Source organism: Megalopta genalis, chromosome 10 (genome assembly GCF_051020955.1).
Source record: "Megalopta genalis isolate 19385.01 chromosome 10, iyMegGena1_principal, whole genome shotgun sequence".
Lineage (NCBI taxonomy): Eukaryota > Metazoa > Arthropoda > Insecta > Hymenoptera > Halictidae > Megalopta > Megalopta genalis.
In genome coordinates this window covers 9,540,857-9,565,363 of record NC_135022.1, presented here as the reverse complement: position 1 = coordinate 9,565,363, position 24,507 = coordinate 9,540,857, and the positions used below count along the sequence as shown (strand labels likewise).

Here is a 24,507-nt window from a genome sequence, read left to right as displayed (position 1 = left end):
AAATAATAATTAATAAATTATATAGGATAGAAATACTGTAGATCAGAAATAGCATGCTTTCGATTTCGAATTCGAATAGCTTCGACTGCAAAGGATTAATCGCGCTAGTCGACCAAATATCGCTGGTCAGTTGTTCCGTTCGCTGTCGCCTCGCGGAACGCATTAACGTGACGCGATTCATTTTTAGCAGAAATCAACGCTACATGCAGTTATTCGTTAATTCGGGCAGTTCACCCTTCGATCGGGAGGAACACCATCGAGCAGAGCTACTTACCGCGATAACATTGCTACGATCTTGCTTCTCTCACGATCGATCCCTTTCCGTGTTCGTCCATCTTCCGGATCCTCGATCGATGACCACGATCGTTCAATTAGTTCGCTCGTCTCGCCGTCGCAACGAACCGCCCTTATTTTCGGCGAACGCGCGCGCGCGACTTCGATCTCGAGATTTCGTTCGAAATCTCGAACCCCTCCCGAAACTGTTTCCTACCGCGTTCCCGTATCTCCTCCTCTCGGCCCTTGCGCGTTCAATTCCTTCTCACTTGATCTCAATTCGCACTTGCGCTCGTTCCCCCGATCAAGCGAAACACTTTACGCGCGCAATCGATAATCGCGATGTCGTCCTGCGATTTAGCGAATTCCATTTATTAGCAGTCGCACGAAAATGCACGGTGACCGCTGTTCTATGATTGGTAGCGAGGTTACCGTATAGTGTATATTATGCACGTAGCGGAGAACCAGCGGCAAAGTGAAACCACTGCGGACTGCACGACATAAAAAAAGAGAGAAGAGAAAAGAGAGGAGAAAAAGAGCGAGAGAGAAAGAGAGAGAGAGAGAGAGAGAGAGAGAGAGAGAGATGGAGAGGGAGAGAGAGAGAGAGAGAGAGAAACAATCGCGTCTCTCTGGATGGTCGAACCGAATCGGGTGCAACGCAGTCGGGGACTCTCTGTTTGATTGAAACGGCTTGTTCCGTTCGATCGGGAAATGCCGATTTCTTAATCGAGGGAAAACCTTCAAATAAATGCAAATATATGTGTATTTATTGGAAGCGGCGAAGAGACGGAGGAATAACGTTCGACTTGCCGGGGATGCCTACGGTTATAGGCTACAGTTGTAGGCTTACAGCGTACAGCGTGTTAGTTGGATGGTTAGATGGGGGAGGGGGAACTCGGCGACTCGGTGGCCCTGTATGCAACGGAGGATGTGTGGTGGGAGTACCGCGAATAGTACGCGAAGAAAACTATGCGCACGGTCGACGCAGATCTTCGCGGCCCAACATACACTCGCACGTATGCGCCAATTCCATCGGTTTCTGTTTGCCCGGCTGTACGCATGCGTCGCTTCTATCGTTTACCAGCGAAACGCGTTTTTCTTATCGGTTAAACAGAATATACATTATATTAAATATATCTATGCCCATGTACGTGTACATACATACGTACATACGTACATACATACATACATGCAAATATTCGTGTACGTGTATCGGTATGTACGTGTACGTTACATTATGCGCAACTTTCGTCTTCCTCCCAAACGGCTTGTTATTCCACCGTTCGAAAACGATGTTTTTTTTTTCAAACGATGTTCGAAATCGGATCTTTTCCTGCGCCTGTTTCCCTTTCGTTTCTTCTTCTGTTCGTCAACGTTCATCGTCGTTGGTCCTTGTCGTTTTCTTTATGGTCGATTTAACGTTGATTTATTTGATAAAAAAAGATAATTATGGAACGGAAAGAAACACAAGGTAGGGCTGTAACATAAAACTTTTTAAATCCCTATGGGTCAAGTCTTATTCATGTTCGAGAAGAAAAAAAGAAAAACAGTTAGAGGCCGAGGAATGACGGGAAAAGCTCGATAGGCTATTGTCAAAATGAACGTTGTGTTATCAGGCAAGCCAGCCGACCTTTTCAAATTTCCTTTTCAAATTTCCTTTTCGCAGTGACTCACCATGTACACTTTTGTTCTCTATGAGGGGACCAGGTAAACAAATTACCTGCGCTTGCGAACTGTGAGAACACGACCGATACAATCTACGAAGCGCCAGTGACGAGGCTAACAGTAAGATGCAGTTACACAAATCGACATTCGGAATCCGGCAAAGTCGATCGCATCTTGACACGGATCGTCGCATAGAGTAATGCGTGACAACGATAGAATATAAACGATCAACCGAAAAACGCTCTAATTACGCATAACATTAGGTATAGGCAAGTGAAATACGAACGTGGATCGATCGATCGACTACGCGCGCGATACTTTAGGTCGGTCAAGGTTACCGAGCTACCGTAAACAAATTCATACTCGTGGCTAAGTTTATTCGTTTCTTTTGTCTGCAATAAGTTTCGCTGATCGATCTTGACACGTTCGTCCGCGATTCATCCATCTCACCGCGTATACCGTGTTCCGTATTTAGTTGAAATTCGCCGTTATGCAACTCGAGTAAAACTGTTATCGAGTAGAACTGGTCCAGCGAATATATACATATATTTTTGGTTTTCATTTGCACGCGAACAAATCGAAACAAGTATGTAATTACTTTGGATCCGTTGGAATTTCATTTGATCGCGGTTGCGCAACGATACCATTAACCAACGACAGAAACAGTCCACCGAATTCTATCGTTAGCGAAACCAACGAGCAAATTGTTGTTATCGCTTTCGGTTAATTACCGAGGCGATGCTACGCCGCGCCGGTGGCTTCTTCAAGGTGACGACTACTCAGCTTAAAACTATGTACGCCAAAAATGGAGGAATAAATAACCGGTCAAAGGTTAATTTCATCATTTGCCATCGGTGCGCAACCTTATATTCTTCGAGTGTTTGGAACATCAATTACGAATCTTGTGTCGTCACATATCGATAAGTGTCGCGAAAACGACTGTTCTCTATTCCCACGGGCGATACCTACCATACCTTCTTTCTTGTAGTTAGCATTTTCTTGACAATTCCGACTCGAGTTGAATTCAATTCTCATCTCGACTTGCACCGTGATCGAATATTTCGTTATTTCTTACGTTCTTTTGTTTCATTCGTCGAAGAGAAAAATCGAAGAGAAATTCACGATAAAATTACCTCCGTTAAAACGCGCGCTCCTTTACAGTCAACTTTATTTTAATTTCCCTCGATCGTATTCGCTTCTGACCTAATTAATCGTTAAATTTATTTCTACGTGCACCCTCTGTATCGAATTTCGGCCCAACTTCGGAAAAAAAAACAAAGTTTAGGACAATCAGAACTTACAAGCATTCCCAACTTTTTCATCTTTTGCATTTTCCGTAATATACAATTTTACGACATACCTTATGAAAATTAAGTTCTCCAGGGGGACAAGAATGCAGGAAGAACATACACTTAGAAATTGCACGTTACGTTCGTATTAAGCTCGTGTGTATCATGTACTATCCGCCGTTCTGGGTCCTGTATACCAAATATCGCGTCTTGTATATTGTGTATTGTATATCGTGTATCGTGTATTCGAAAATCATAAGTTGATTTCTCGTTCGATACACTTTTCACGGGCAGAGATGGTAGCACTGATAGTAGATACAATGTAAGTCGCATTGCAATCTTCTACGAAACAGTTTTTCCTTTGCCAGTGTACTCTGATTTACACGTACACGCGCACAATTACACGGCTGAACGCACAGAAATAATTTACACATTTTTCGTTGCCATTGTTTACCAAATAGCTTAAAAAATAAATACTTTTTGCTGATTTCTCATCGTAATACAAACGAGACAACGAACGGTGCATGCTGCAGAATAAAGGGACGTAGAACACACCCAACCCTGAGGATCCAGTGTTTTTTTAATAAAAGATAAATCAACAAAACAAACGTAAAAACACGGTGATTGATCGACGAGATAAACAAGGAGAAAGGAAGTGGTTGGGTATTATCGGCACTAATTACAACGTTCTCGTAGGAAAAGTGCACAGAGATCGAAATACTCTCGTCGCTTCCTTTTTCCAACCGTTCGGCTAGATCACATAAGCGATCGGTATTCAACTACGAGACTATCCTTAACCGATTATTAGTCCGCAGCCCAGTCTAAAGTGTTGTTTACTATGATTCACCATGCCGCTTAACGCGAACGAAAATGGCAGTGGTGGCAATTTCTTTTCCAAAACAGCACCTACCGTCCAATTTGTGTCGACGCTTCCTACGATCAAAATTCAAATTATATTTCAATCTTTTTTTTTGTGAAATTCCGCTGCTACGAATCGAGAACGGATACTATACCTCTGAACACTAAATCGGCCTTAGGTAAATCTACTTGATAAGCAATAGTTCCAGTACATTCCTGTATTCGGGTATCAATCTCTAGTTCCACGCCTACTTGCAACTGTTGACTAGCTTTCTGATGAAAACATAGATGACAACCGGTTACTCCTGAGGAAAATAACGGGCATATTCAGACACAACTTTTCTATTTACGATACCTATTAGAACCAAACAACGTGAATCAATTTTAAAAACGCGTACCCAGACTTCCACTAATCGTAGAATCTCCGTTCGTATATCTTGCGGCGCCTGCAACAACGGCGACTTGACCTCCTGGTACACCAGGTCCTCGCTGATAAGCCAGTTCACCACCGAGCGCAACAGACGGCGTTACACTTTGAAGATAATGCAACACAAAAACGCCTGGAAACAATTTCTTTCTGTAGTTATATTCTACTACAATATTTCTACCTATCATCTCATTATACTGTTTTAATCTCCCACACTTACCAGAACCATCAAGTATATCTACATTGCCAAGCGTCAAAGAGGCAGTATATGCATCACCTCGATAATCTGCTGTCAGTTGCGCAGCAGTCAATTTACTTTTCTGTATTTGGGCTGCTAGCTTTCCCTTTAATCTCTGTCCGAACTGGTGAATCACATTAGCATTAAGATTTCCACTTGGATCTATGTCCCCTAACAATACTGGATAACCTTCCGTAGGTACTGGCTGTTTCGTACCAACGTACGTTGCTCCAAACCTGAATAAAATCAACTACAGTTAACAATGTGTACTTTATTATCGAATAACTAAAGTAAATTGTCGTCACGCGTAAACTTACCTGTATCCGGATGGACTACAAGAACTCATATTTATTGTATGAGAAATTTGAAAGTGATTACTGAGCCCCTTACTGATCATTAACTTTGCTCCTTCAAAATTTACAGGGAATACATCTGTCATAACATAAATGTGTATTAGCAAAATTAAAGTTAATCGTCAAAGCTAATTCGAATCTAGCATATAAAATATGTGTTGATCTCTTCATTTTTTTACTTTTTCTGAGAACACTTAACAGAATATAGTAGAATATAATAGCAAGTATAAAGAAATTGATAAGCTAAACTGCAAGGATACCTTTGCATTTCTTATGAAGATCTTCGATTGTGCCAGGATTTTCCACGGTACTCGGGACTTCGGTGGACGGGTATAATCCCGTGGGTGAATCTTGCTTTCCCACATTGGGCAATACAATTGAACCTGGAGGCGGCGGCGGTGGTGGCGGTGGCGGAGGAGCTGCAGCGGCTAATACGTTTCCCATTTTCTCTCAATTTTATGGTTAACAATTCCGCTATTTTTGATTTTCCAAATACAAACGAATGGAACACCGAAACTATTTTAGCAGACCTGTACTTCTACTCTGTACACGTACGCTCGATACTTGTTTCTATAAAATTCGTCAGCGAGAAATCCTCGCGGTCAAACGAATCGGCGTGCTTCTCCGGGAGTCGCCATTTGTAAGAGACAACCATTGATACCTAAGCCTCAAGATACGTAAGTGCATGCTCCAATTGTATCTGACAATGAATGTATGTACACATTGCATACTACATTCTTCTTACACTGTGGTTAGATACGCAATCCCATATGAGTGCTCATTCTACTCTGATATCTCGTCCGTGCCCTAACTTTGTTTCAAAATTTTTCCATAAGTGGCGCCACTATTCATAAATGGCGTTATTTTTAAATTTTCATATTTGCAACAATAAATTAACTATTTTTGCATGGTACGAATGCGAGACGGTCTCGTGAACATTTCTGTAACACTAGAAAATAGTGAAAAATTTTAAAACCTCCCTTTACAACAGTCCTAAACTTGCACAAGAAATACAGCGACTAATTATGCTTAAATACATACATGTAGGATTTTTTAATGGGGTAAACGGATTCAAATAAAACAATATAATTATGTATTCAAATTGAATATTCTACATAATGAAATTGATTAAACAAATTTTGTGGCAATAGCCAGTAGTTTCGTGTAATCAGCTCCTTTAGCGTGAGTATTCTTTTTCATAATTGTTCGCAGAATATTTGGAATTGGAACATGAATTCTGGTACCCAGTGGTGTTCCATTGTCATCTATTAGTACTAAGTTATTGCTGTCAAATTTTGGAACTTTTTCATTCTGATTCTGTTTTAAGCCCACCAATATACCTTTCTTCTTCTCACCTCTTATTGCAACCAGCACTCTGTCTCCTGTATCATTTAAAGGGAAGGATAAGAAAACAAAAATGACCAAGTACATTGTCAGTAGACTCACCTATATATCCAACTCCTGTCTTATTATAAACATGTATACAACGTGGTGGCTTCCCTTCCATCATCGCTTGCTTTCCTATTTCGCTATTATCTACAACTCTTAATCGTGTTAATCTAATTATTTGACTAGACACTGTCGACGTAGAAATATTTCTAGAGAAAAATGAAAATAACATCCCCCTTGTAGACATTATTGCACAATTATCTGTAAAACATAAGTACACTGTGTACAATTATTTCTATTACACAAGTCTATTTACGTAAAAGAACGTTATAGTCTTCTCTGACAATACTTAGTTCAAGCGCACATGAACACAATCATTTCTAATTAATAATAAGTTTTATTTTCATGGAATATTATTCCATATGATTGACTTGAATGTTTCATTAAAATTACCTCGAAATCGCAAAAGATGTCTTTATAAATGTTTGAATAACGAATTTAATGCGTGTACGCAAAAACGACCGTTTAAAAGAAGGTTTATCGACAGCTGAACATAACCTATATATTAATGTTAACAAAACGCATGTCCGCCGTAAAGAAACATGGAAGGAATACTGTGCTGCAGAAGAATGATACGACAATTAAATATAATTCATAAACTTAGAGCAAATTCAGTGCTGATACGAAAATGTAGTACAGAAAAAAGCTCGGACGATAGCGTAAAAATATCGGAAAGATCGGAAGAACAAAATGTTGATACAAAAAAGCACCTAAGTGGATTCGCACAAGCTTACGACAAATTCGAATCCATCGATAAGTCCTACGACCCTTCAAAACTATTAAAGCCTCGTTCGTTCGCTAAAATGCTTCGAGATTCGAAGTTCATAGACGTAAATTTTCTATATTCTGTAACATTGTACATTGTATTTAATTTACTGTTATTTTATAGAATCATTTTTTTTTTTAGCTTGGAGATCCCCAAAAAAAGGTTGTAATTGGAGAAATTTTCAACGTTGTTGGGGATGATTTATATATTGATTTTGGATGGAAATTTCATTGCGTGTGTCCAAAACCTAAAAAAGATACGAGGTAAATTATAAAATAATTACGGTCACAACGAGATCTTATTTTTACTGTTATTTTTTAGTAAATACGTTAGAGGATCGAAAGTCGTTCTTAGGATACTAGATTTGGAAATGTCTACAAGATTCCTAGGAGCACGTTCCGATTTAACGCTTTTGGAAGCAGATTGTGTTATCTTAAATTTAATATCTTCACCGATTCAAGATCAGAAAATACAAAAATGAAATTACATACATTGTACATTATAATAAAGACTCATCTCAGCGTGCACATGTCGTTTTTCTTCGATTTTCAACAACAGCAAAATTCAGAATTTACTGCTAGCGAATTTCGCCTAGCATAACATATTCTTTTCTTGTTTTAAATTACATAGTGCGACATAAATAATAATAGTATTTCTACTTATGCAACGACATATTACACGTTTTCAGTAAATATAAGAACATGACTTTTTATATGCTAGTAAAAATATATACAGTAAATTCTTCCCAATTGTCCTTCGGTTTCTAAACAAAAATGGACAATTATTAACAACTATAAAAATGAGACGCAAGGTTCGAATAATTGTATCTCCTCTTTCCAAATTGTCCATTTTTGTTTACAAGCTGAAGGACAATTGGGGAGAATTTACTGTATGCATATAAATATGTACACACATACATATATCGCACTACATGTATATATGATGAACATATCCATATACAGATTCTACCGCCGGTATATTTCTCACGTAATTTAATTTTAGCCAATTTTAGTTCTGTTGTTTACCATAAGATTGCATGGTGACAGTGTTGTAAAAAGCATTCAAGTACTTTGTTAAAATTATACAAGATTTATACAAAAAAACAAATTCTAATTTTCAGTTTCATACAAAATGATAAACGAGGTTTGTACACTTCACATAATAAAATTTTATTGAATATAACCTAGATATTTATTCTCTTTTTCCTCCTTAATATGTAATATTAATTGAACATCAATCAATTTGTTGTATATACATAGCAAACCGTTTGTTGTGGATGTTTCGAATCAATTTTGGTCGATGAACGGAAAAACATATTTGACGATAATTTATGGATCTCTATACATCAGTACACCGAAAATTTTAAAGAAACCAACGAGAGCATGAAGCAAATGAAATTAAGCGACTGCATCGAATTAATCACAGGTCGGAAGGTAGGTAATGCATATATGTAATTCTTTTGAATAATTAATCCTAAAATTATTATCTAATGGTAGTGCAATTATCTATTTGCAGATTGTAAGAATGAACCAAAAGTTGGTCGATTTGTGTCCTAAATGTTTTCAAAATGTACAGTCATATATAAATTTTCGCACTAGATTATTGCTTTCATTGTGTTCCGAGAAAGACGAGAACAAAAGTACAAATTTAATTCAGAGTGAGAAGGATTCATGTTTGTTAGGAAATACAACTACAAATGACAATAAATTGTTAAAAGAGGAGACACTGGCTGAGTGTGCAGTAAATATAGTCGAGTCTGATATACCTTTGTATAGTATAATCGATAACAACAATTCTATAGATAATATAAACGAATTAGGTAATGAACAGGAGAATAAAGCCTCCAATGATTTAGAAAACTCTAGAATTAATTTTGGTACTTCGATATCCTGGCATATAGACTTAAAACATCAAGACACCGATATAGAATCAGAGATAGATGTCTGTTCTGGTGAGGACGAAGAAGTATTGGAACTAGATGACCAGAAAAGAACCATTAATATCATTGAGATTGATACATCGTCGGAATCGGATATAGAAGTGTGCGATTATGAACCAATTGGAAAAAGATTTAAAAAATACCAAGTTTTTTCGCCACATTTACTTTTTTAACTGTTTACTATTTTTTTAAATTAATAACATTGAATTACAAACTTGCGAGAAGACTAGTATTCAAAATTTTGTTAATAATTGTACATAGTTTAAAATTTTAGAAAAGACATGTAATTATCTTTATAAGTTAAATTTTACATTGTGTTCATATAATGATTATGTAATTAATTTATTTAACATATTATAGTGTTGTAACATTTAATTATGAAAATATCATGTAGAATGGAAATTAATTTTTGTAATTCATTAGAGGAAATGATTGTACTGTATTACCAATGTTTGATTTATTTTTCTTCTTTGTGTAATTTTTTAACCCATTAGCTTAGTGGATTATGTAGTTGATTTCATTATGTGATGATATATACATATTTGTACATTTGCATATATGTATGTACGTATGTAATACAAAATAAGAATCGTGATCTGCGTTTTTACAGAAAGATCATTAATTTATGTTAGTGATGTAATAATCTTTGGAACCACATAAAAACAATGATACATATAAAGTTATCTTATCTACTGGTGCACAGCAATATGCCCGTTTAACCTTTCGATAATAATTGTAACTATTGCTCCGTTTACGCGTATACATAATTTTCGTTATTCAGTGTGAAAAAGTGTATATAGTAATAATAAATTAAACAAAATTTAATGACGTTAGCCATTTCTTGTCTCAGCTTTTTATAAAATTCAGTAAGTAAACAAATTATTGTAGCCATGGATCAATTGTCAATTATGTATAAAATAACAATGTACTTTTCTATTATCAACTATGTGTACCAAGTTAATTGCAGGTACTCAGAGCATGCAGATCTCAAGAATTTCAACCACCAGATTTGGGAAAGTAAGATTAAAAATTTGAAGCATAATTTTAACAAATGATTCTGTGGTTATAAAATACAATTTTGTTTATCGATCGCAGATCTTAATTGCGAATAGAGGAGAAATAGCATGTCGTATTGCAAAAACTGCCAAGAGGCTTGGAATTCAAACTGTTGCTGTATATAGCGACGTGGATCGTAATTCTATGCATGTAAAGCATGCAGACGAAGCATATTACATTGGTCCAGCACCTTCTAGTCAAAGCTACTTGCAACAGGATAAACTTGTATATATAGCAAAAAAGTCAAAGTGTCAAGCAATACACCCTGGTTATGGATTCCTTTCGGAAAATGCAGAATTTGCTGAACTTTGTGAGAAAGAGAACATTACATTTATTGGACCACCAGCAAATGCTATTAGAAATATGGGAATGAAGAATACCTCAAAAGCTATAATGGTAGCAGCTGGAGTTCCTGTTATAGCTGGTATACAAATATTTTTACAGAATATATAATGTGTTTCTGGACTATATTGTTTACCTTTGTACTTCTACTGCTTGCACTAGCAAATATTATGAAAGAAATATTCCAGTTTTCAAACTACATAATCATTTTTCTTCTGCTGACAAAACAAAAATGCACAGTAAACAAAACGAAGTGTATAACAATGCGTTAATGTAAGTATATTGTTATAACTTTCTGTTCATGAATAACTGAATTGCAGGATATCATGGAGACGAACAATCTAACGAAAGTTTGCTACTGCAAGCAAAACGAATTGGTTTTCCATTAATGATTAAAGCTGTTCGCGGTGGAGGAGGAAAAGGAATGAGAATTGCTTTCAAGGAGTCTCAGTTTATGGAAGCTTTAGAAGCTGCGAGAACCGAATCTGAGAAAGCATTCGGCGATGCAGCTGTATTGCTTGAGCATTATATCCCCGAATCAAGGCATATCGAAGTTCAAGTCTTTGCAGACATGCACGGAAATATTGTACATATGTTTGAAAGAGATTGTTCTGTCCAGAGGAGACATCAGAAAATTATCGAAGAAGCTCCTGCGGTATGCTGACAATTAAATTAAAAATAAATTAAATATTAGTCATGTAATATATATAAATACAATGTATCGTAGCCTGGCATATCAACGGACATAAGATCAAATCTAGGTGCAACTGCAATTCGAGCAGCTAAAGCAGTAGGCTATGTAGGTGCGGGTACTGTAGAATTTATAATGGATCGTAACGGAAATAGTTTTCATTTCATGGAAATGAATACTCGTCTTCAAGTGGAGCATCCCATTACTGAAGCGATTACTGGATTGGATTTGGTGGAATGGCAATTACGAGTTGCAGCAGGAGAAAAACTTCCACTAAGACAAGAAGAAATCGGGTTCGTCGGGCATGCATTTGAAGCAAGAATTTACGCCGAGGTATCCAATTTTTTATTTCAGCGATTCTGAAGGCTATGTAGGTGCTAAATTGTTTCTCAGCTTTCTTCCATGCTTGCTTTTTTTGTCTTTTTGAATTGTCTTGCTATAACAAACCATAGAATCCAAGGGATGGCTTCCTACCAGGTGCTGGACAGCTGTTATACTTGAGAACTCCCAAGGTTCTGCCCAAGATGATTAGAATTGATACAGGAGTTCGCGAGAATGACCAAGTATCGGTACATTACGATCCTATGATTGCAAAATTAATTGTCTGGGGAAACGATAGAGGAGAAGCATTAGCCGTACTCAGAACGAAATTAAACGAATACAATGCAAGTACATGTACTTAGATACAGTAGCGTAATCTACGTGTTCAACCATATTACTCTGTATACACATTGTCATGAAATTCTCTTATATAATTTTCAGATTGCCGGACTGGATACCAATATAGAATTCATTAAGGATTTATGTTCTCATCCCAGTTTTCGACAAGGTCAGGTACACACGGGATTCATAAAGGAACATTACCAACAACTATTTCCTAAATTACGTGTCCCGCAGTCAGTCGCGATGCAGGCTGTTCTTGCATCAATATTTTACGAAGATCTTCTGTCATTACAATCTTCGCTTACCACTGCCGACCCTTTCAGTCCGTTCGCTACAGAAATTGGATCGCGTTTAAATCACAATTTAACGCGAGCTTTTCGTTTTAATGTTTGCGATGAGGACATCGATATCGAAGTAAAATACATTGAGCCAGAAGTTTATTCTGTCAGAATAAATAAAATTGGGCCGTGGAGAAAGGTAACGGGTATGTTATCGAAGAAAGACAACTCGTTAGAATTGTGTACTGAAATCGATGGAAATATCACCAGCACGTCGATAATCAAGATTAATAATAAGCTACATTTATTTACCAAAGTTAGTATACTTTCTAAAGAAATTAATATATATTATATTAATAATTAAGTAATAATATGTCTAGTTTCGTTAATTCTCGAAATTCGTAGGATCGAGAGTGGCAATTCGTTGAACCCTCTATGAAATTTCTTTCTGATGATACAAGCACAAATTCTGAAGTAGATCCATGCAAAGCGTTAAGTCCCATGCCTGGTTTAGTAGAAAAACTGTTTGTTGCGAAAGGAAGCTTTGTAAAAGCTGGCGATGCCTTGCTCGTTATTACTGCTATGAAGATGGAAGTGGGTTCTTTCTTATCTTTTGTAAACATTATTAAATCATCTATTCATTAGTCAGTCGTTAATTGACAAATAATTTGATTTGTTCATAGCACGTCGTTAGAGCGTCCACAAACGGAACAGTTGAAGAAGTCTTGTGTTCAATAGGCGATAACGTGGCAAAGAATAAGATTCTTGTTAAATTGATTGAATCTACATCTTAAAATATAAAAATTCAAAATAATAAAAATGTTTGCCTTTTATTATCATTTGCTTCTCTTCGTTTCGGTTAGTGTTTAAAGATTTTATCTTGCCATGCGAATAAATTGAAATGAAGTCTCAAAATGAGATCGAGATTAATCATGCAATGTGTGCACACAAATGAAAATTTAAATTTTGAATTGTCGCGCGCGGGCGGTCATCGACGATTCCGAACTTCCGAACCCGAACATACCCGAAGTAACGGCGCGCGAACCGTATAAATTCGTTTTTCGAATTCTGTAGTGACTGATGAAGACGTATTTGGAAGGGTTACAGTTACTGTTTCATTTCTTTTTGTATGTTCAACAAATATAAAGATATTACGATCCTTGTAATAAATAGCTTTTAAGCTCGGGTAATAAAAAATGAGCAATTTTCATTCTCCTATGCGGTGTATTTCACCTAATGCAAGGTAAGTTGATCAACGTGACAAATTTAATTTCAAGAAAGGTTAGAATGCTGTTCGAATTTCGGAAAAAATATTAAGTTGTTACCTACATTTATAGAGTTCTAACTGCTAAACCTCAAGTAGAACAGACACTGGATATCAGACAAGCACAGAATAAAGCTAGGAACAGTATTACATGGTTTTTTGTCAATAGCTCTTTGCTTGGAATCATCGTTTTTGACATGTAAGGGACCAATTATATTTAAAATAAATAAACGATCAACTTGATCAAAATTAAAGATCAATACTCATACTATTTCTTATATTATTTTACAGATTGTATGGAGGTGCTGCGTATAAACCATTTTGTTGGGTCGAGTGGTGTTTAGCCTCTATATTTGCATTGAACGCGTTTTATCACATTGTACGATATGCTTGGGCAATATTCACATTAAAACCAGTCATCCTAAGTCCTAGACAAAGACGATTGCTAGGAGTCTCTGAAGATGACCCCATTTTCAAAAATGAAATTCCATCGCCACAAAAGTCATCGGAGCCAATATTTCCATTGAATTTGTCTTGCATTAGTCTGAATAGGCGTTTGACATCTTTAAGTTCTCCAGGATTAAATGAATCCAGTATGAAATATGTTTGTTTTTTCATATTCTAATTCTCTATTATACAGGGTGTCTCAGGTTTTAATGTTCAAACTTTGTCAGTGTATTCTATGGCACAAAGTAAGAAAAAAATGTTATGTAAACATAGGTAATATAGAGCTTTATTAAGAAGTTATAACAAAAATTAATAAAATTAATAAATTAATTTTTTTGTCAATCATGTATTGTCAACAACAGTAGACATTTCAAAATGTATTAATAAACACAGCATACATAAACGCACGGCATGTGCTGATCTATTCAAGCCAATGCTCGCAGTAACAGCAAGTTGATTACTATTCCTATCCTGAATTTTTGTTATAACTTCTTAATAAAGCTCTATATGACCTATGTTTACATAACATTTTTTTCTTACTTTGTGCCATAGAATACACTGACAAAGTTTGAACATTAAAACCTGGGACACTCTGTATAGATACATACATTATATATAGCAATATTATTTTAACTTTTTCTTTTCAAGAGAACTTTACATCGACAAATCCATTTTTCAAATACAGTAGTCCAACATCTCAAAAATCTACATCCAGTCCCAATGGTTCTTTTAATAAATCTCTTAATGCTTCAACAAATGCAAATTTAACTGGTGAGGATTTGATTCAAAGCGAGAAAGAACTACAAAATTATTTGGAAGAAACTCGACAAAGGAAACATGTTCTATCCACTGATATCGATCAACCCTCTAACTTGCTTAGTTCATTTTGGTCACATCCTGCGATTAGAAGTCCAGGAGAGGTATCTCCTTTATTGAGGAGCTGCGCATACCAATTAGCGCCTATTATCGGTATTATTGCAGAGCAAACAGTTTTGTACGACGGTCAAGGTTTTACCACGTTACCATACATATTCCGTTTTTGTAGATAAGTCAAAATCTACTAGCCCTGGTGCAGAAGAAGGACATTCACCTAGAGGTATGCTCGGAGTATCGGACGTTTGGAGAAAATACAGGATAGATTCTAACAAAGTAAACGAGTGGACGGCTAATTTACGCATGGCAAGTAAAAATAATTTTATTTCGGGTGAAAACTTCGTTGCGTGTTAATCATGTGTTAATTTAAAACCTGTTTGATAAATTTCAGTGGATTAGTAAGACCGTTGTCGAACGAGTGGCTATGGAAATTGATAATGTGTGCTCCGCTCTAGTTCGTCATGGTTTAAGCGATTCCCAACCAGGACATGTAGGATTGGATAGATTGCGAAAACTTGCTCAAGCACCATTTTTAGTCACAGCCATTCCAACATTACCGACTTTGGTACCATTCTTAGAACTTTCCAACAATCAGGAATATTTGATTAATAGGATCAAAGTTCTCGCGAAAGGAGGCTCTATGAGCGAATTCAAATGGAATGGCGGTGGTTGTCACGGTGGCAAAGAATGGGATTCTAGTTTGCCGACAGATTCAGCGGTAATTTAGTAAATTTCATATATTATAAATTATGCAAGAGAAATGTAATTAAAATAATCTGTTTAACACGTATATCTGTAACTTGTGCAGATAATTATGCACTTGATATCGACATACATGGATACGCAATTGGAAGCGCCATTAGATCAACCCGACGCACGGCCTTTTACCTCCAGATACATGGCTAGATCTGGAATGTCTTTACCACGGAGCAAAGGACCCATTATAGTGTGCCAATCCATAAATCCACCTTATTATAGTTTAACGCATAGTGGTGACTCGTTGCCCAATGACTACGAGGAAATACAACGGGTGAATATGTTTATTAAATTTCGCATGAGGGTAGTTTTTTTCGCGATCACGGTACTATTACGATAACATCGCATGATATGCGGGCATAACATTTGAGAACCTAATCGTCTCTTTCTATTCGGTTTCAGGGTAGAAACAATTTGTTTCATATATTATTGTTGTTCCTATACATCGTCAAGACCCGAGACAACGGCATGTTGGGTCGTGTAAATTTAGGTACTTCAGGCATAAATGTTTTGTGGGTAATCGACAGTTAAGCGTCCGCACATTCATGAAAATTTCAAGCATAAAAAATGAAACATTCGCTAAAAACCTAATGAAATACAAATCGAACAAATTGCATTTCATCGAAACCGTTCCTATCTTCAAATACGGACCGAAAAACGTGACAAATATTTTGATACCACTACAAATGCTTTATTCACAGTATTTACGTTTATGTACAAATAAATCACAAAACATGATCCATGTTTTAAGAATGTCAATTTTCAAGTATTTGGCTTGTTGTGTGGTAAAACCATAATCTACCACTTTTAATCGTGGTTATTGCCAATTTATTAATGTATTTTGTATTATATAGTTGTATGTATACACGCATAAAGTAAAAATGACAATAACAATGACAGCAAAATAAAAGAACACAAAACTGTAGGATTTTGAAGAATGGAACGAATCGATCGAATAAATGCGTACGAAGATGATAGATAACGAATACATTTGCATTTCTATGGATTGCAATATTCAATACGTCATTCCTGGGAGTACATTCCTATCTGGCGTTACTACCGATGCAATAAATTTTGTATACAATTTTATATCGCGTTTTTATTGGAATTTAACGACCGAAAGTCATACGTCGTAAAAAATTATGTTACACTCGTCGTGCAATTTATGATACAATCTTTGGATAATGATTTTCTTAAAAATCAATCGGTATGTACATTAAAGTTTAGCGTCATAATAAAATTAAAACGAACTATTCAACGTACGGTTGAAAAACAACAATGTATTGCTTCGCTAGCGAATGTCCAACCCTTCCGAGAGGTATTTGTGCGCGTAACGCTTCCATCGAAAGTTGCCTGAATCTAGAAGAAAAACACATCAAGTGAAAAGAAGACGATGAATTCTAAAAAGGAAACTTTTACAATCATTTGCCGTTCTGGCAATAAGCATACGTATATACGCACGTGCGTATGTGTTTGTGTATACTTGTATTTATTTATTTATTTATTTTAAATTATTTACGTATTCAAATACGAATTACCTATACATATTCCTACGTAATTGTTTTGTTGGAATTAGCTGGAAACTAAATGAACCAGAAAAGATAAAGAACGGTTCAGAAATAATGAGATACGTTTAAAAAATAGAATATTTGATGCGAATAGTGAATCTTGTACTTGTTAAAAGCAAAAGAAAGCAACTGTTCCCATCTTCCTTTTTCTCTTATTAATCTTTCAGACTATGTATCATCTCATCCCCACATATTCTATGGTTTTTGTAACTTGTTTCAATATAAACAGAGATATACAACGTATAGTACAAAATTAAAAAGATCATCTCCGATGGTTCGCTATTTCATTACTTGTTTCGCCCTGTCTGTTTCATCTTTTTTACTAATTGTTCTTCCCTCGCCTCTCTGTCTCTCTACTTCTCACCTAATTATCGTAGTGAGAAACATGTTCAGTGTTACAAGGAAAATCGTAAATGATCAGCGATCAGAAAGAGAGAGAGGGAGAGAAGAAATCGACCTACCTATCACCAGACTTCAGCCGATGTAGTCAGGCAAGAATCGCTTGAAAAGACACACAGAGAAACTTGTCTAGTTTAGGTGGTCGTAAACAATTTGGTTCCTTCCGGTAATATAACTTCTTCGCTGATATCGGCGACAGTGACAGTTAAAGGAAAGATCAGGGGCATTATTATCTCTTGGTGCTGCGTGACGTGTTGACCAGTAACGGTATCTGGTTGTCTAGTGATCGTAATAGTTTTAATGTTCTGCGCTTTCAGCAGTTGTGTCTGTCCAAGCGTGGTTTGCTGGTGCAGTATCCTTTGCTGATTTTGAGCAGACTGTACTTGCGCCAACGTTTGACCACGATTCTGATTCTGAACAAAATTTTGTTTGCATCTCTTGCTATGAGCGTACCGACTTCCGTTATTGTTGAAACGACGATCACAGGTTGGACAGGCGTACGGTCTCTGTCCAGTGTGAATGAAAACGTGCTCCTTCAGGGATTTCAGACGACGAAAGTTTTTGGGACAGTACTTGCAATGATACTTTGCCTCGCCGGTATGTGACGTTAAGTGATTGGCGAGCGTATCGGCTCTGGCGAAAGCGCGCGAACAGTACTGGCAAATGTATGGTCGTTCTTGAGTATGAGTTCTCATATGCATTTTAAGATAGGCGTTGGTCGTAAATGGTCGAGAACAAACCTCGCAAACGTACGGTTTAATACCATTGTGAGCCCTAAGGTGCGCGATCAACGTTGTCGATTGGGTGAAACTTTTCGAGCAGATTTCACAGAGGAATCTCTTGGAGCTGTCGGTTTCTTTGTTCTTCTTAAAAGTTCGATCGTGCTTCGATAAATGATTGGTCAGTTGCTCTTCTTTAATGAAACGTTTCGTACAGCGTGTACACTTGTATGGTTTGATCATATTGTGCTTGGCTACGTGTATCTTCAAATGTTCTCTCCTGTAAAACTTTTTCGGGCATATATCACAGAGGTATTTCTTCCCTTCGTGAACCTGAATGTGGCGAAGAAGTCCTTTCCTAGAGGTGTACTGTTTGTTGCACTCGGTACACTCCAATCCTACTATATCGGTCCTTCTTTTCCTACCGATCTTCTCCCCAGGCTTTTTCTCTTCCGGTCGTGGTTCGATATCCCTCAAGTCTTCTTCTGTGAGAATGCCTTCCGTCACGTGTTTTGATCTATGCTCTCGCAATATCTCGTTATTTTCGAAACTATCCCCACAGATGTTGCATTTTCTCACCTGGTCAGGGTTCTTTTCCGAACATTTGTCGTAGTGAGCTTTCAGTTTGTCCTTGCGATAGAATTTTACATTGCAAATATCGCACTCGAAATTCGGTTCTTCATGCAACAGTTGATGACGCAGTAACGATTTCTTCGTGCTGTACCGCTTTTTGCACTTAACACATTCGTGATTATCCATCGGCCAATCCAACCCGCTTTCGAAATCCGAATCGTAATCATCATCCTTGTTGACCTCGCTCGATTCGATTGCTTCGTTCGCGCAGGTTCTCTGTCGGTCCCTCTTATCCCCGAAAGAGCCCTGCCTTGGCCTCTCCGATTTGATAATTTTCTCTTCCTTCACGTGTTGATCCATGTGCTTTGCCAACGATTGTTTCGAGCTACACTTTTTATTGCAACTCGCGCATTCCAACTCCTTCTTCGTGCAATTATGTTTCTTCTGTGTAGAAGCATCGCGCTTGTTTCGTCCGTAATTTCCGTCCGTAGTGTTTCGCTCAATTATCTTTGCCTCTCGTTCATCTTCGTCCTCGTAATCTTCCAAGCCATCCTCCGTCTTAATTTTATCGATTATCTTTTGAGCTGCTCTCGCAGCTACTCGTTTGATCCGCTTGTTAGGATCGTACTCTTGTCCTTGGACAAAAGTTTTGTGATTCGTAGCTATAAGATGATTTCGTAAAGTTAGTTCATTACCGAACATTTTATTGCATTCTGTACATTTGTAATTTTTCGCACGTTCGTGTTGCTCCATATGCCTCTGCAACAAATCCATTCTCGTGTATCGCTGATAACATAGCTTGCAACTGAATTCGACCTCCGTATGGATCTCCGTGTTTCTAAACAAAACAATATCATTATTTGATCATTTTTTAAATTTACGACTTAATAGTTGGTTAAGACTACTTAACGCAATATATAGTATAGTAGTATAATCTTAGTATAACCTTATATTCCTACCTACCTAGAGTGTCTCTTCAACGCGTTCTCCGACAACTGTGCCTCGTTTTCTCGTTCCCCGTCCTTTCCTTTTCGTCTTCCTACTTCGTAATTTCCTTGCTCCTCCTCTTTAGATTTATCCTCGGAATCCCGATAACCATCTACATCCCTGTCAATCGAAAACTCCGTACCCGCTTCCAAATCTTGTTCAGACAATACACCTTCCACGACGTGCTTGGTTCGGTGATTCCTCAGTTTTTCCAACGAGTCAAATTCTTCTTCGCACACGCTGCATCTAAGAGCGACATGCGAAATCGTGTGCTTCCGCAAACCCCGTCTAGTAGAGAATTTTTCTAGACACTTGTCGCATGCGAAAGACGTGTCCATACGTGCCTCGCGTTTCTTTCGTTCTCCATTTTCGTCTCGATTACATATTCGATCTTTACCTTCGCTGTTCGTCTCATATTCCGTTTGTTTCGCTTTCTCCTCGCTTCTGGTTCTCTCTAGCTCCTCATGCTCTTCGTCAGGGGTTTCCTCTTCTTCCTCCACCTGCTTCGCAATTCTTTCCTCCTTTTCCGACTTTGTTGCAGCCGCGCCTTCTCTTCTTCTGACTCTTTTTCGATACTCGGAATTCAAGTTGTCTTTATCCACATAATCTTCGAAATCTAAACTATGTTCGTCTTCGTGAAACGAAATTTCTAACGGCAATAATTCCTCTTTCGACTCTTCTTTCTCTTTCTCGTGTTTTTTCAAGTGCTTACTAAAGGATATTATGTATATGTATTGTTTACCGCAATAGGGACATTTGTTCGATCTTTTACCGGATGGAGGCGATTTCGTGAGGTTGCATCTTTCACCATCTTTTTCTGGTTTTTCGATGGACTTTCGCAACGATAACGCTTTTCGGACTTCTTCGTGGGAGTGCATGTGTTCCCGCAAAACGTTTTTCGACAAAAATTCTTTGTCGCAAAGGTAACACATGAAAAAGATCCTTTCCGATTTGTCAGAGTCCTCAGCTTTCTTCAGTCGTGAACTTAAGTTTAGATTTTCAAAATAATTTTCCTCGTCGGAGTCTCGTGCCGTATCGGTGTTCCTTTGAACTAGCTTACGTTTGCTTCTTCTCATTTCGCTTTGACATTGATGATCTTGTTCGACCTTGACATTTGTTCTCGGGTCCTCTTCATCAGGTTGCTCTATTTTATTCGGATCTTCATCTTCTCTGTGGGTCACATCGGCTGCTTTCACCAACATATTGACATACTGCACGCAATCGTCGCGTGAGAACGATTCTTCCGATATTAGTTGCTGCTCTTCTCGGTCTTCTTCTTGGTCTTTTCGTTGACCATCATTTGCCAGTATACATTCTTGTTGCAATATATAATCGTGCTCTACCGTTGAAATATTGTCGATACAATTTTCATTGGTTTCGTGTTTCAGAATACATTCGTCCTTGGTCATAATGTCTGCAACTTTAACATCTTGTTCTTCTCTGTTAGAACACTCCTCCAACATCTGTTCCGACGCGATCACTTCTTCCATCACTGAATTGTCATGTTGTTCTAAACGCGAAAAGACTTTTAATAGAATATAAACGTATAGTTTTCTTAATTTTATAAAGGAAAACGTTTTATCTACCCGTTATTGCATGTTCCTGTTCAGCCAACTTTTCTACTTGCAACAAAGCCAACTGATCCTTTAGAAGAGACGACTTTTCATCACCAGACATCGTTTCCAATGTTTCTACAGCATTCTGATAATGATTTTCTATATGCATTCGTTCTATGTCCTCGTTTCTTTCTCCTACTTCCAGGTGTACTTCGACTTCGTTAAAAAATAATTCTTCCTTCATATTCATGGTAACGAACTTTTCTCTTAGAACTGTATCCGCTTGTTCCACCTGTAGTTTAAATTCGTATGCAGATTCAAGTTTATCCGCGCATATACAACATACGCGCGTTGGCAAGCCATCTCCAGGTACCATCTAAAACAAACCAAACACCGTTAACCCGCTTCTAATAATAATAATTGATTGTTTTATAATACCATCGAATTTCTTTACTTTTCTCTACTTTTCTTTATTTCTTTGCAAAGTAGAGAGGAATCTCGTACAAAAGTATACCAAAAGTATGTTACAGTTCCCGCAATGACACATAGAACATGCTATTTATCAACTGTTCCTAATTAGACGAGAAAACATTACATATCGCTACATTTTCTATAAAATATAACCTCTAAATGGCAAGTCTAACCTTAACGTTTGCAAAACTCATCGCTTTTGTCGATAGTGAAGAAACCTCGTTCTCTAGAAACAAGTCCCGCATCACCAGATTACCCAGAAGACAAACGCGACATATTTCCACTGTCGACACGATGCTTTCCTCCTCATTTTGCGCCGAATCGGACGTATTTATTCCTACGGCGTCCATATTTTGTTTGGTGGACTAGGTGACCTGTATCTGTACTCTGCACTCTGTACTCGCTTCTCACAGTCCGCAGCTTGTGAATAGCCTACAGACCACAATTTCAAACTTGTCGTTCCCTCCAGACTGATTGTACATACAGTGTACGTATGTATTAATGGTCAATCTCCTCCGTCAGCTTCGTAATAATTCAAGCTGCAACAATCTGTCAAATGTAATCACAGACATTTCTTATGAATTAATTATCTACTGTCGCACCCCTTTTTCTATACCGTTTTTAAGTATCCTCATTGATAATGTTATTCCCAGCGTACAAACCGAGCACTTTGTTTTACTTTATGCGATTATATCTCGTTTGTATGTACATACATATGTGGTATGTACGCGCTCCGTTGCCAGTCTATGATCGTCATGTGGCTCACAATCTTATGCATTTCTCTCCACGGGCTCTTTTCATCGTTATGTTATGTTGTTATGTACGCACCTGAAAGTTCAAGTCACGTCTCAACTCATTTCACGGCGTCACGATCGAATTAAATATAGCAGATAATATTCATAATATTCATTAGTTGCACTGAATGGCTGATTCTTTAATTTTATTGTACCTGCTTTTACTCCTATAGATATATACACACATTCCCACATTTACGTTGTATCGTATCTACAATGTACATAAATATGCACGTAGACTATGAACACAGACAAGAAAACATAAACAAACGTAACTTCTCGGTTAAACAAAGGGTCAACCAACGTTTATTTTAAACAGCCAATGAAAGAAAATGAAACATAAATTAATAAATATAAATTTAATAAATAACACTTAATAAATGCGATTACAGAGTTATAGATTTTTTCAATTCTACGTACATATGTACTTACACGTTACCATTTAAATTACAATTCGCACAAGGGCGCAGTGTTATAACTTGCTTGAGTTCATTATAATATTGCATTATTTGTAACCATTTGCTGATAGATCTATGAAACTGTAGTCACCAGGCAAAACGATCCACATATACATAGTTCGAAATACTTAGTAATTAGACAGAGATTTAAAATAAGGCTTTTTATTCCAAAACGAATAATCAATTTTCGGAGCGAGCGAGTTACAAACAGCGATAAGATTTTTCAAAAATCTCGTGAAATTTTAAAACGCCATCTACAATAAAAATGCTGGAGTCATTAATCAATTTAGTAATACATATCTATGATGAGATGTCGCTAGTAGACATTTCGAAGGTTTAGGACTGATTTCAAACTTAATTAAATGTGTGTAAATGAAAAATACCAATATATCGCATTTATTTTAATTTCTTTTTTTATAGTATAATTACCTCATAAGCATAGGTGGTCATTATGCTAGAAAAACTCATAGCGCCATAAAAGAATCTTATTAACAAAGTTAATAAGATTTATGCTACTAATAGACCTTTTGCTGCATGTACAATAATCTCTCCATTCAAGAACCATATCTGGGACCAACGAGGTACTTGAATTGAGAGAATGCAGCGAATTGCTGGGCTCCGATTGGCTGACAATTTGCAACCGAACAGTGCTGCCCTCATAGTAAATGACAAAGAGAGGAAATAGCGAGTGAGCACAAGTCAGCACTGCTGTCGTGCTTGCGGTAAGCATCATTCCTTTTGCGCATTCGTGCGCCTGGCGCTCGCGGCACGATATTTAACTTGTACTTTTCGCCTCGTAGGATTCTCGACTAGATTTGTCAGCGAATTTTCGAACGATGCTCAATGCACATTGAGATTTGATCTGATTGTATTGCATTGACCTGAATGTTAACGCGGGAGTATGAACGAATGTTGCAAGTGAATAGTGTAAATCTCGTATCTATCGCCAATAGATTTTCATTTCTTCTAACACCTATATACAACTCTTTTCAGGGAAATTTCTTTAAAAATGGCATTTATTCATTAAAATGGGTCATATTTCATCTTTCAGAAAAAAATATGAAGTTTACACTATTGCAATGCAGTGTAAAGTGAAACATATACACAAGCATCGTTCGAAAATTCGCTGGCAAATGTGATCGAGAATCCTACGTGGCGACAAGTACAAGTTGAATATCGCGCCGCATGTTTCAGATGAAGCGTCAGACTGTACAGATGCGCGAAAAGAATGAGACCGCAAGCACGATAAAGTGTGACGACGTAGGTTTCTCGTCCGTGTGGACACTTAGCATAGAGTTCGCTGGGTTCTTTCTCTCTCTCTCTCTCTCTCTCTCTCTCTCTCTCTCTCTCTCTCT

The 24,507-nt window shown here is 37.3% G+C and overlaps 7 protein-coding genes across 16 annotated transcripts; 4 read left to right on the top strand and 3 right to left on the bottom strand.

The window, feature by feature from the left end:
• Positions 1–3,244: 3,244 nt before the first annotated feature.
• On the bottom strand, positions 3,245–5,760 carry LOC117222688 (Translocase of outer membrane 40). Its single transcript, XM_033474533.2, has 6 exons — positions 5,364–5,760; positions 5,068–5,182; positions 4,733–4,986; positions 4,484–4,645; positions 4,241–4,390; positions 3,245–4,160 (listed from the first exon to the last, which is right to left on the bottom strand). The coding sequence occupies exons 1-6, from the start codon at positions 5,545–5,547 to the stop codon at positions 4,021–4,023; spliced, it is 1,005 nt and encodes a 334-aa protein (XP_033330424.1). The 5' UTR covers positions 5,548–5,760; the 3' UTR covers positions 3,245–4,020.
• Positions 5,761–6,173: 413 nt separating this feature from the next.
• On the bottom strand, positions 6,174–7,087 carry mRpL14 (mitochondrial ribosomal protein L14). Its single transcript, XM_033474536.2, has 3 exons — positions 6,946–7,087; positions 6,550–6,753; positions 6,174–6,485 (listed from the first exon to the last, which is right to left on the bottom strand). Exons 2-3 carry the CDS (start codon positions 6,737–6,739, stop codon positions 6,232–6,234), a joined length of 444 nt encoding a protein of 147 aa, XP_033330427.2. The 5' UTR covers positions 6,740–6,753; positions 6,946–7,087; the 3' UTR covers positions 6,174–6,231.
• Positions 7,088–7,094: 7 nt separating this feature from the next.
• mRpS28 (mitochondrial ribosomal protein S28) lies at positions 7,095–7,843 on the top strand. The gene is made up of 3 exons (XM_033474535.2): positions 7,095–7,382; positions 7,460–7,581; positions 7,640–7,843. The coding sequence occupies exons 1-3, from the start codon at positions 7,095–7,097 to the stop codon at positions 7,797–7,799; spliced, it is 570 nt and encodes a 189-aa protein (XP_033330426.2). The 3' UTR covers positions 7,800–7,843.
• A 143-nt stretch (positions 7,844–7,986) lies between these two features.
• On the top strand, positions 7,987–10,082 carry LOC117222693 (uncharacterized). 2 transcript variants are annotated; one of them, XM_076524988.1, is made up of 4 exons: positions 7,987–8,461; positions 8,578–8,751; positions 8,834–9,137; positions 9,219–10,082. In XM_076524988.1, exons 1-4 carry the CDS (start codon positions 8,450–8,452, stop codon positions 9,428–9,430), a joined length of 702 nt encoding a protein of 233 aa, XP_076381103.1. In that variant the 5' UTR covers positions 7,987–8,449; the 3' UTR covers positions 9,431–10,082. The 2 variants fall into 2 exon arrangements, with proteins under 2 accessions (XP_076381103.1, XP_076381102.1); XM_076524987.1 differs by having other exon boundaries at positions 8,834–10,082.
• On the top strand, positions 9,984–13,107 carry Mccc1 (Methylcrotonoyl-CoA carboxylase 1). Of its 2 annotated transcripts, none has more exons than XM_033474542.2 (9): positions 9,984–10,123; positions 10,215–10,274; positions 10,353–10,737; positions 10,976–11,310; positions 11,383–11,679; positions 11,799–12,011; positions 12,109–12,603; positions 12,693–12,881; positions 12,971–13,107. In XM_033474542.2, the coding sequence occupies exons 2-9, from the start codon at positions 10,236–10,238 to the stop codon at positions 13,079–13,081; spliced, it is 2,064 nt and encodes a 687-aa protein (XP_033330433.1). In that variant the 5' UTR covers positions 9,984–10,123; positions 10,215–10,235; the 3' UTR covers positions 13,082–13,107. The 2 variants fall into 2 exon arrangements, with proteins under 2 accessions (XP_033330433.1, XP_033330432.1); XM_033474541.2 differs by having other exon boundaries at positions 9,985–10,123; positions 10,225–10,274.
• Positions 13,108–13,345: 238 nt separating this feature from the next.
• On the top strand, positions 13,346–16,906 carry LOC117222696 (transmembrane protein 209). Of its 2 annotated transcripts, none has more exons than XM_076524984.1 (8): positions 13,346–13,530; positions 13,625–13,750; positions 13,843–14,155; positions 14,649–14,967; positions 15,044–15,177; positions 15,263–15,589; positions 15,680–15,901; positions 16,030–16,906. In XM_076524984.1, exons 1-8 carry the CDS (start codon positions 13,484–13,486, stop codon positions 16,156–16,158), a joined length of 1,617 nt encoding a protein of 538 aa, XP_076381099.1. In that variant the 5' UTR covers positions 13,346–13,483; the 3' UTR covers positions 16,159–16,906. The 2 variants fall into 2 exon arrangements, with proteins under 2 accessions (XP_076381099.1, XP_033330434.1); XM_033474543.2 differs by having other exon boundaries at positions 13,347–13,530; positions 13,843–14,144; positions 14,647–14,967.
• On the bottom strand, positions 16,297–22,948 carry LOC117222694 (uncharacterized). 7 transcript variants are annotated; one of them, XR_004490743.2, is made up of 6 exons: positions 22,517–22,838; positions 22,074–22,439; positions 21,460–21,805; positions 19,850–21,398; positions 17,657–19,724; positions 16,297–16,986 (listed from the first exon to the last, which is right to left on the bottom strand). XR_004490743.2 is itself a non-coding variant. In XM_076524969.1 (6 exons), the coding sequence occupies exons 3-6, from the start codon at positions 22,248–22,250 to the stop codon at positions 17,729–17,731; spliced, it is 4,068 nt and encodes a 1,355-aa protein (XP_076381084.1). In that variant the 5' UTR covers positions 22,251–22,439; positions 22,517–22,728; positions 22,850–22,948; the 3' UTR covers positions 16,297–17,728. The 7 variants fall into 7 exon arrangements, 6 of the variants coding, with proteins under 6 accessions (XP_076381084.1, XP_076381085.1, XP_076381086.1 ...); XM_076524969.1 differs by adding an exon at positions 22,850–22,948 and having other exon boundaries at positions 16,297–19,724; positions 22,517–22,728; XM_076524970.1 differs by having other exon boundaries at positions 16,297–19,724; positions 22,074–22,449.
• Between the last annotated feature and the right edge of the window lie 1,559 nt (positions 22,949–24,507).

Excerpts from the sequence above, each read along its gene's own strand:
- LOC117222688 (XM_033474533.2), bottom strand. The coding sequence starts at position 5,547 with ATGGGAAACGTATTAGCCGCTGCAGCTCCTCCGCCACCGCCACCACCG. Across the intron at positions 4,987-5,067 it reads TGTAGTCCATCCGGATACAG|GTTTGGAGCAACGTACGTTG; the intron begins GTAAGTTTACGC and ends GATTTTATTCAG. Across the intron at positions 4,161-4,240 it reads GGCCGATTTAGTGTTCAGAG|GAAGCGTCGACACAAATTGG; the intron begins GTATAGTATCCG and ends TTTTGATCGTAG.
- mRpL14 (XM_033474536.2), bottom strand. The coding sequence starts at position 6,739 with ATGTCTACAAGGGGGATGTTATTTTCATTTTTCTCTAGAAATATTTCT. Across the intron at positions 6,486-6,549 it reads GACAGGAGTTGGATATATAG|GAGACAGAGTGCTGGTTGCA; the intron begins GTGAGTCTACTG and ends TAAATGATACAG.
- mRpS28 (XM_033474535.2), top strand. The coding sequence starts at position 7,095 with ATGGAAGGAATACTGTGCTGCAGAAGAATGATACGACAATTAAATATA. Across the intron at positions 7,383-7,459 it reads GAGATTCGAAGTTCATAGAC|CTTGGAGATCCCCAAAAAAA; the intron begins GTAAATTTTCTA and ends TTTTTTTTTTAG. Across the intron at positions 7,582-7,639 it reads AAACCTAAAAAAGATACGAG|TAAATACGTTAGAGGATCGA; the intron begins GTAAATTATAAA and ends GTTATTTTTTAG.
- LOC117222693 (XM_076524987.1), top strand. Across the intron at positions 8,752-8,833 it reads AATTAATCACAGGTCGGAAG|ATTGTAAGAATGAACCAAAA; the intron begins GTAGGTAATGCA and ends ATCTATTTGCAG.
- Mccc1 (XM_033474542.2), top strand. The coding sequence starts at position 10,236 with ATGCAGATCTCAAGAATTTCAACCACCAGATTTGGGAAA. Across the intron at positions 11,311-11,382 it reads TTATCGAAGAAGCTCCTGCG|CCTGGCATATCAACGGACAT; the intron begins GTATGCTGACAA and ends AATGTATCGTAG. Across the intron at positions 12,604-12,692 it reads AGCTACATTTATTTACCAAA|GATCGAGAGTGGCAATTCGT; the intron begins GTTAGTATACTT and ends CGAAATTCGTAG.
- LOC117222696 (XM_076524984.1), top strand. The coding sequence starts at position 13,484 with ATGAGCAATTTTCATTCTCCTATGCGGTGTATTTCACCTAATGCAAG. Across the intron at positions 13,531-13,624 it reads TGTATTTCACCTAATGCAAG|AGTTCTAACTGCTAAACCTC; the intron begins GTAAGTTGATCA and ends CTACATTTATAG. Across the intron at positions 14,156-14,648 it reads ATGAATCCAGTATGAAATAT|AACTTTACATCGACAAATCC; the intron begins GTTTGTTTTTTC and ends TCTTTTCAAGAG.
- LOC117222694 (XM_076524969.1), bottom strand. The coding sequence starts at position 22,250 with ATGGACGCCGTAGGAATAAATACGTCCGATTCGGCGCAAAATGAGGAG. Across the intron at positions 21,806-22,073 it reads TGAGTTTTGCAAACGTTAAG|ATGGTACCTGGAGATGGCTT; the intron begins GTTAGACTTGCC and ends GGTTTGTTTTAG. Across the intron at positions 19,725-19,849 it reads GCGTTGAAGAGACACTCTAG|AAACACGGAGATCCATACGG; the intron begins GTAGGTAGGAAT and ends TGTTTTGTTTAG.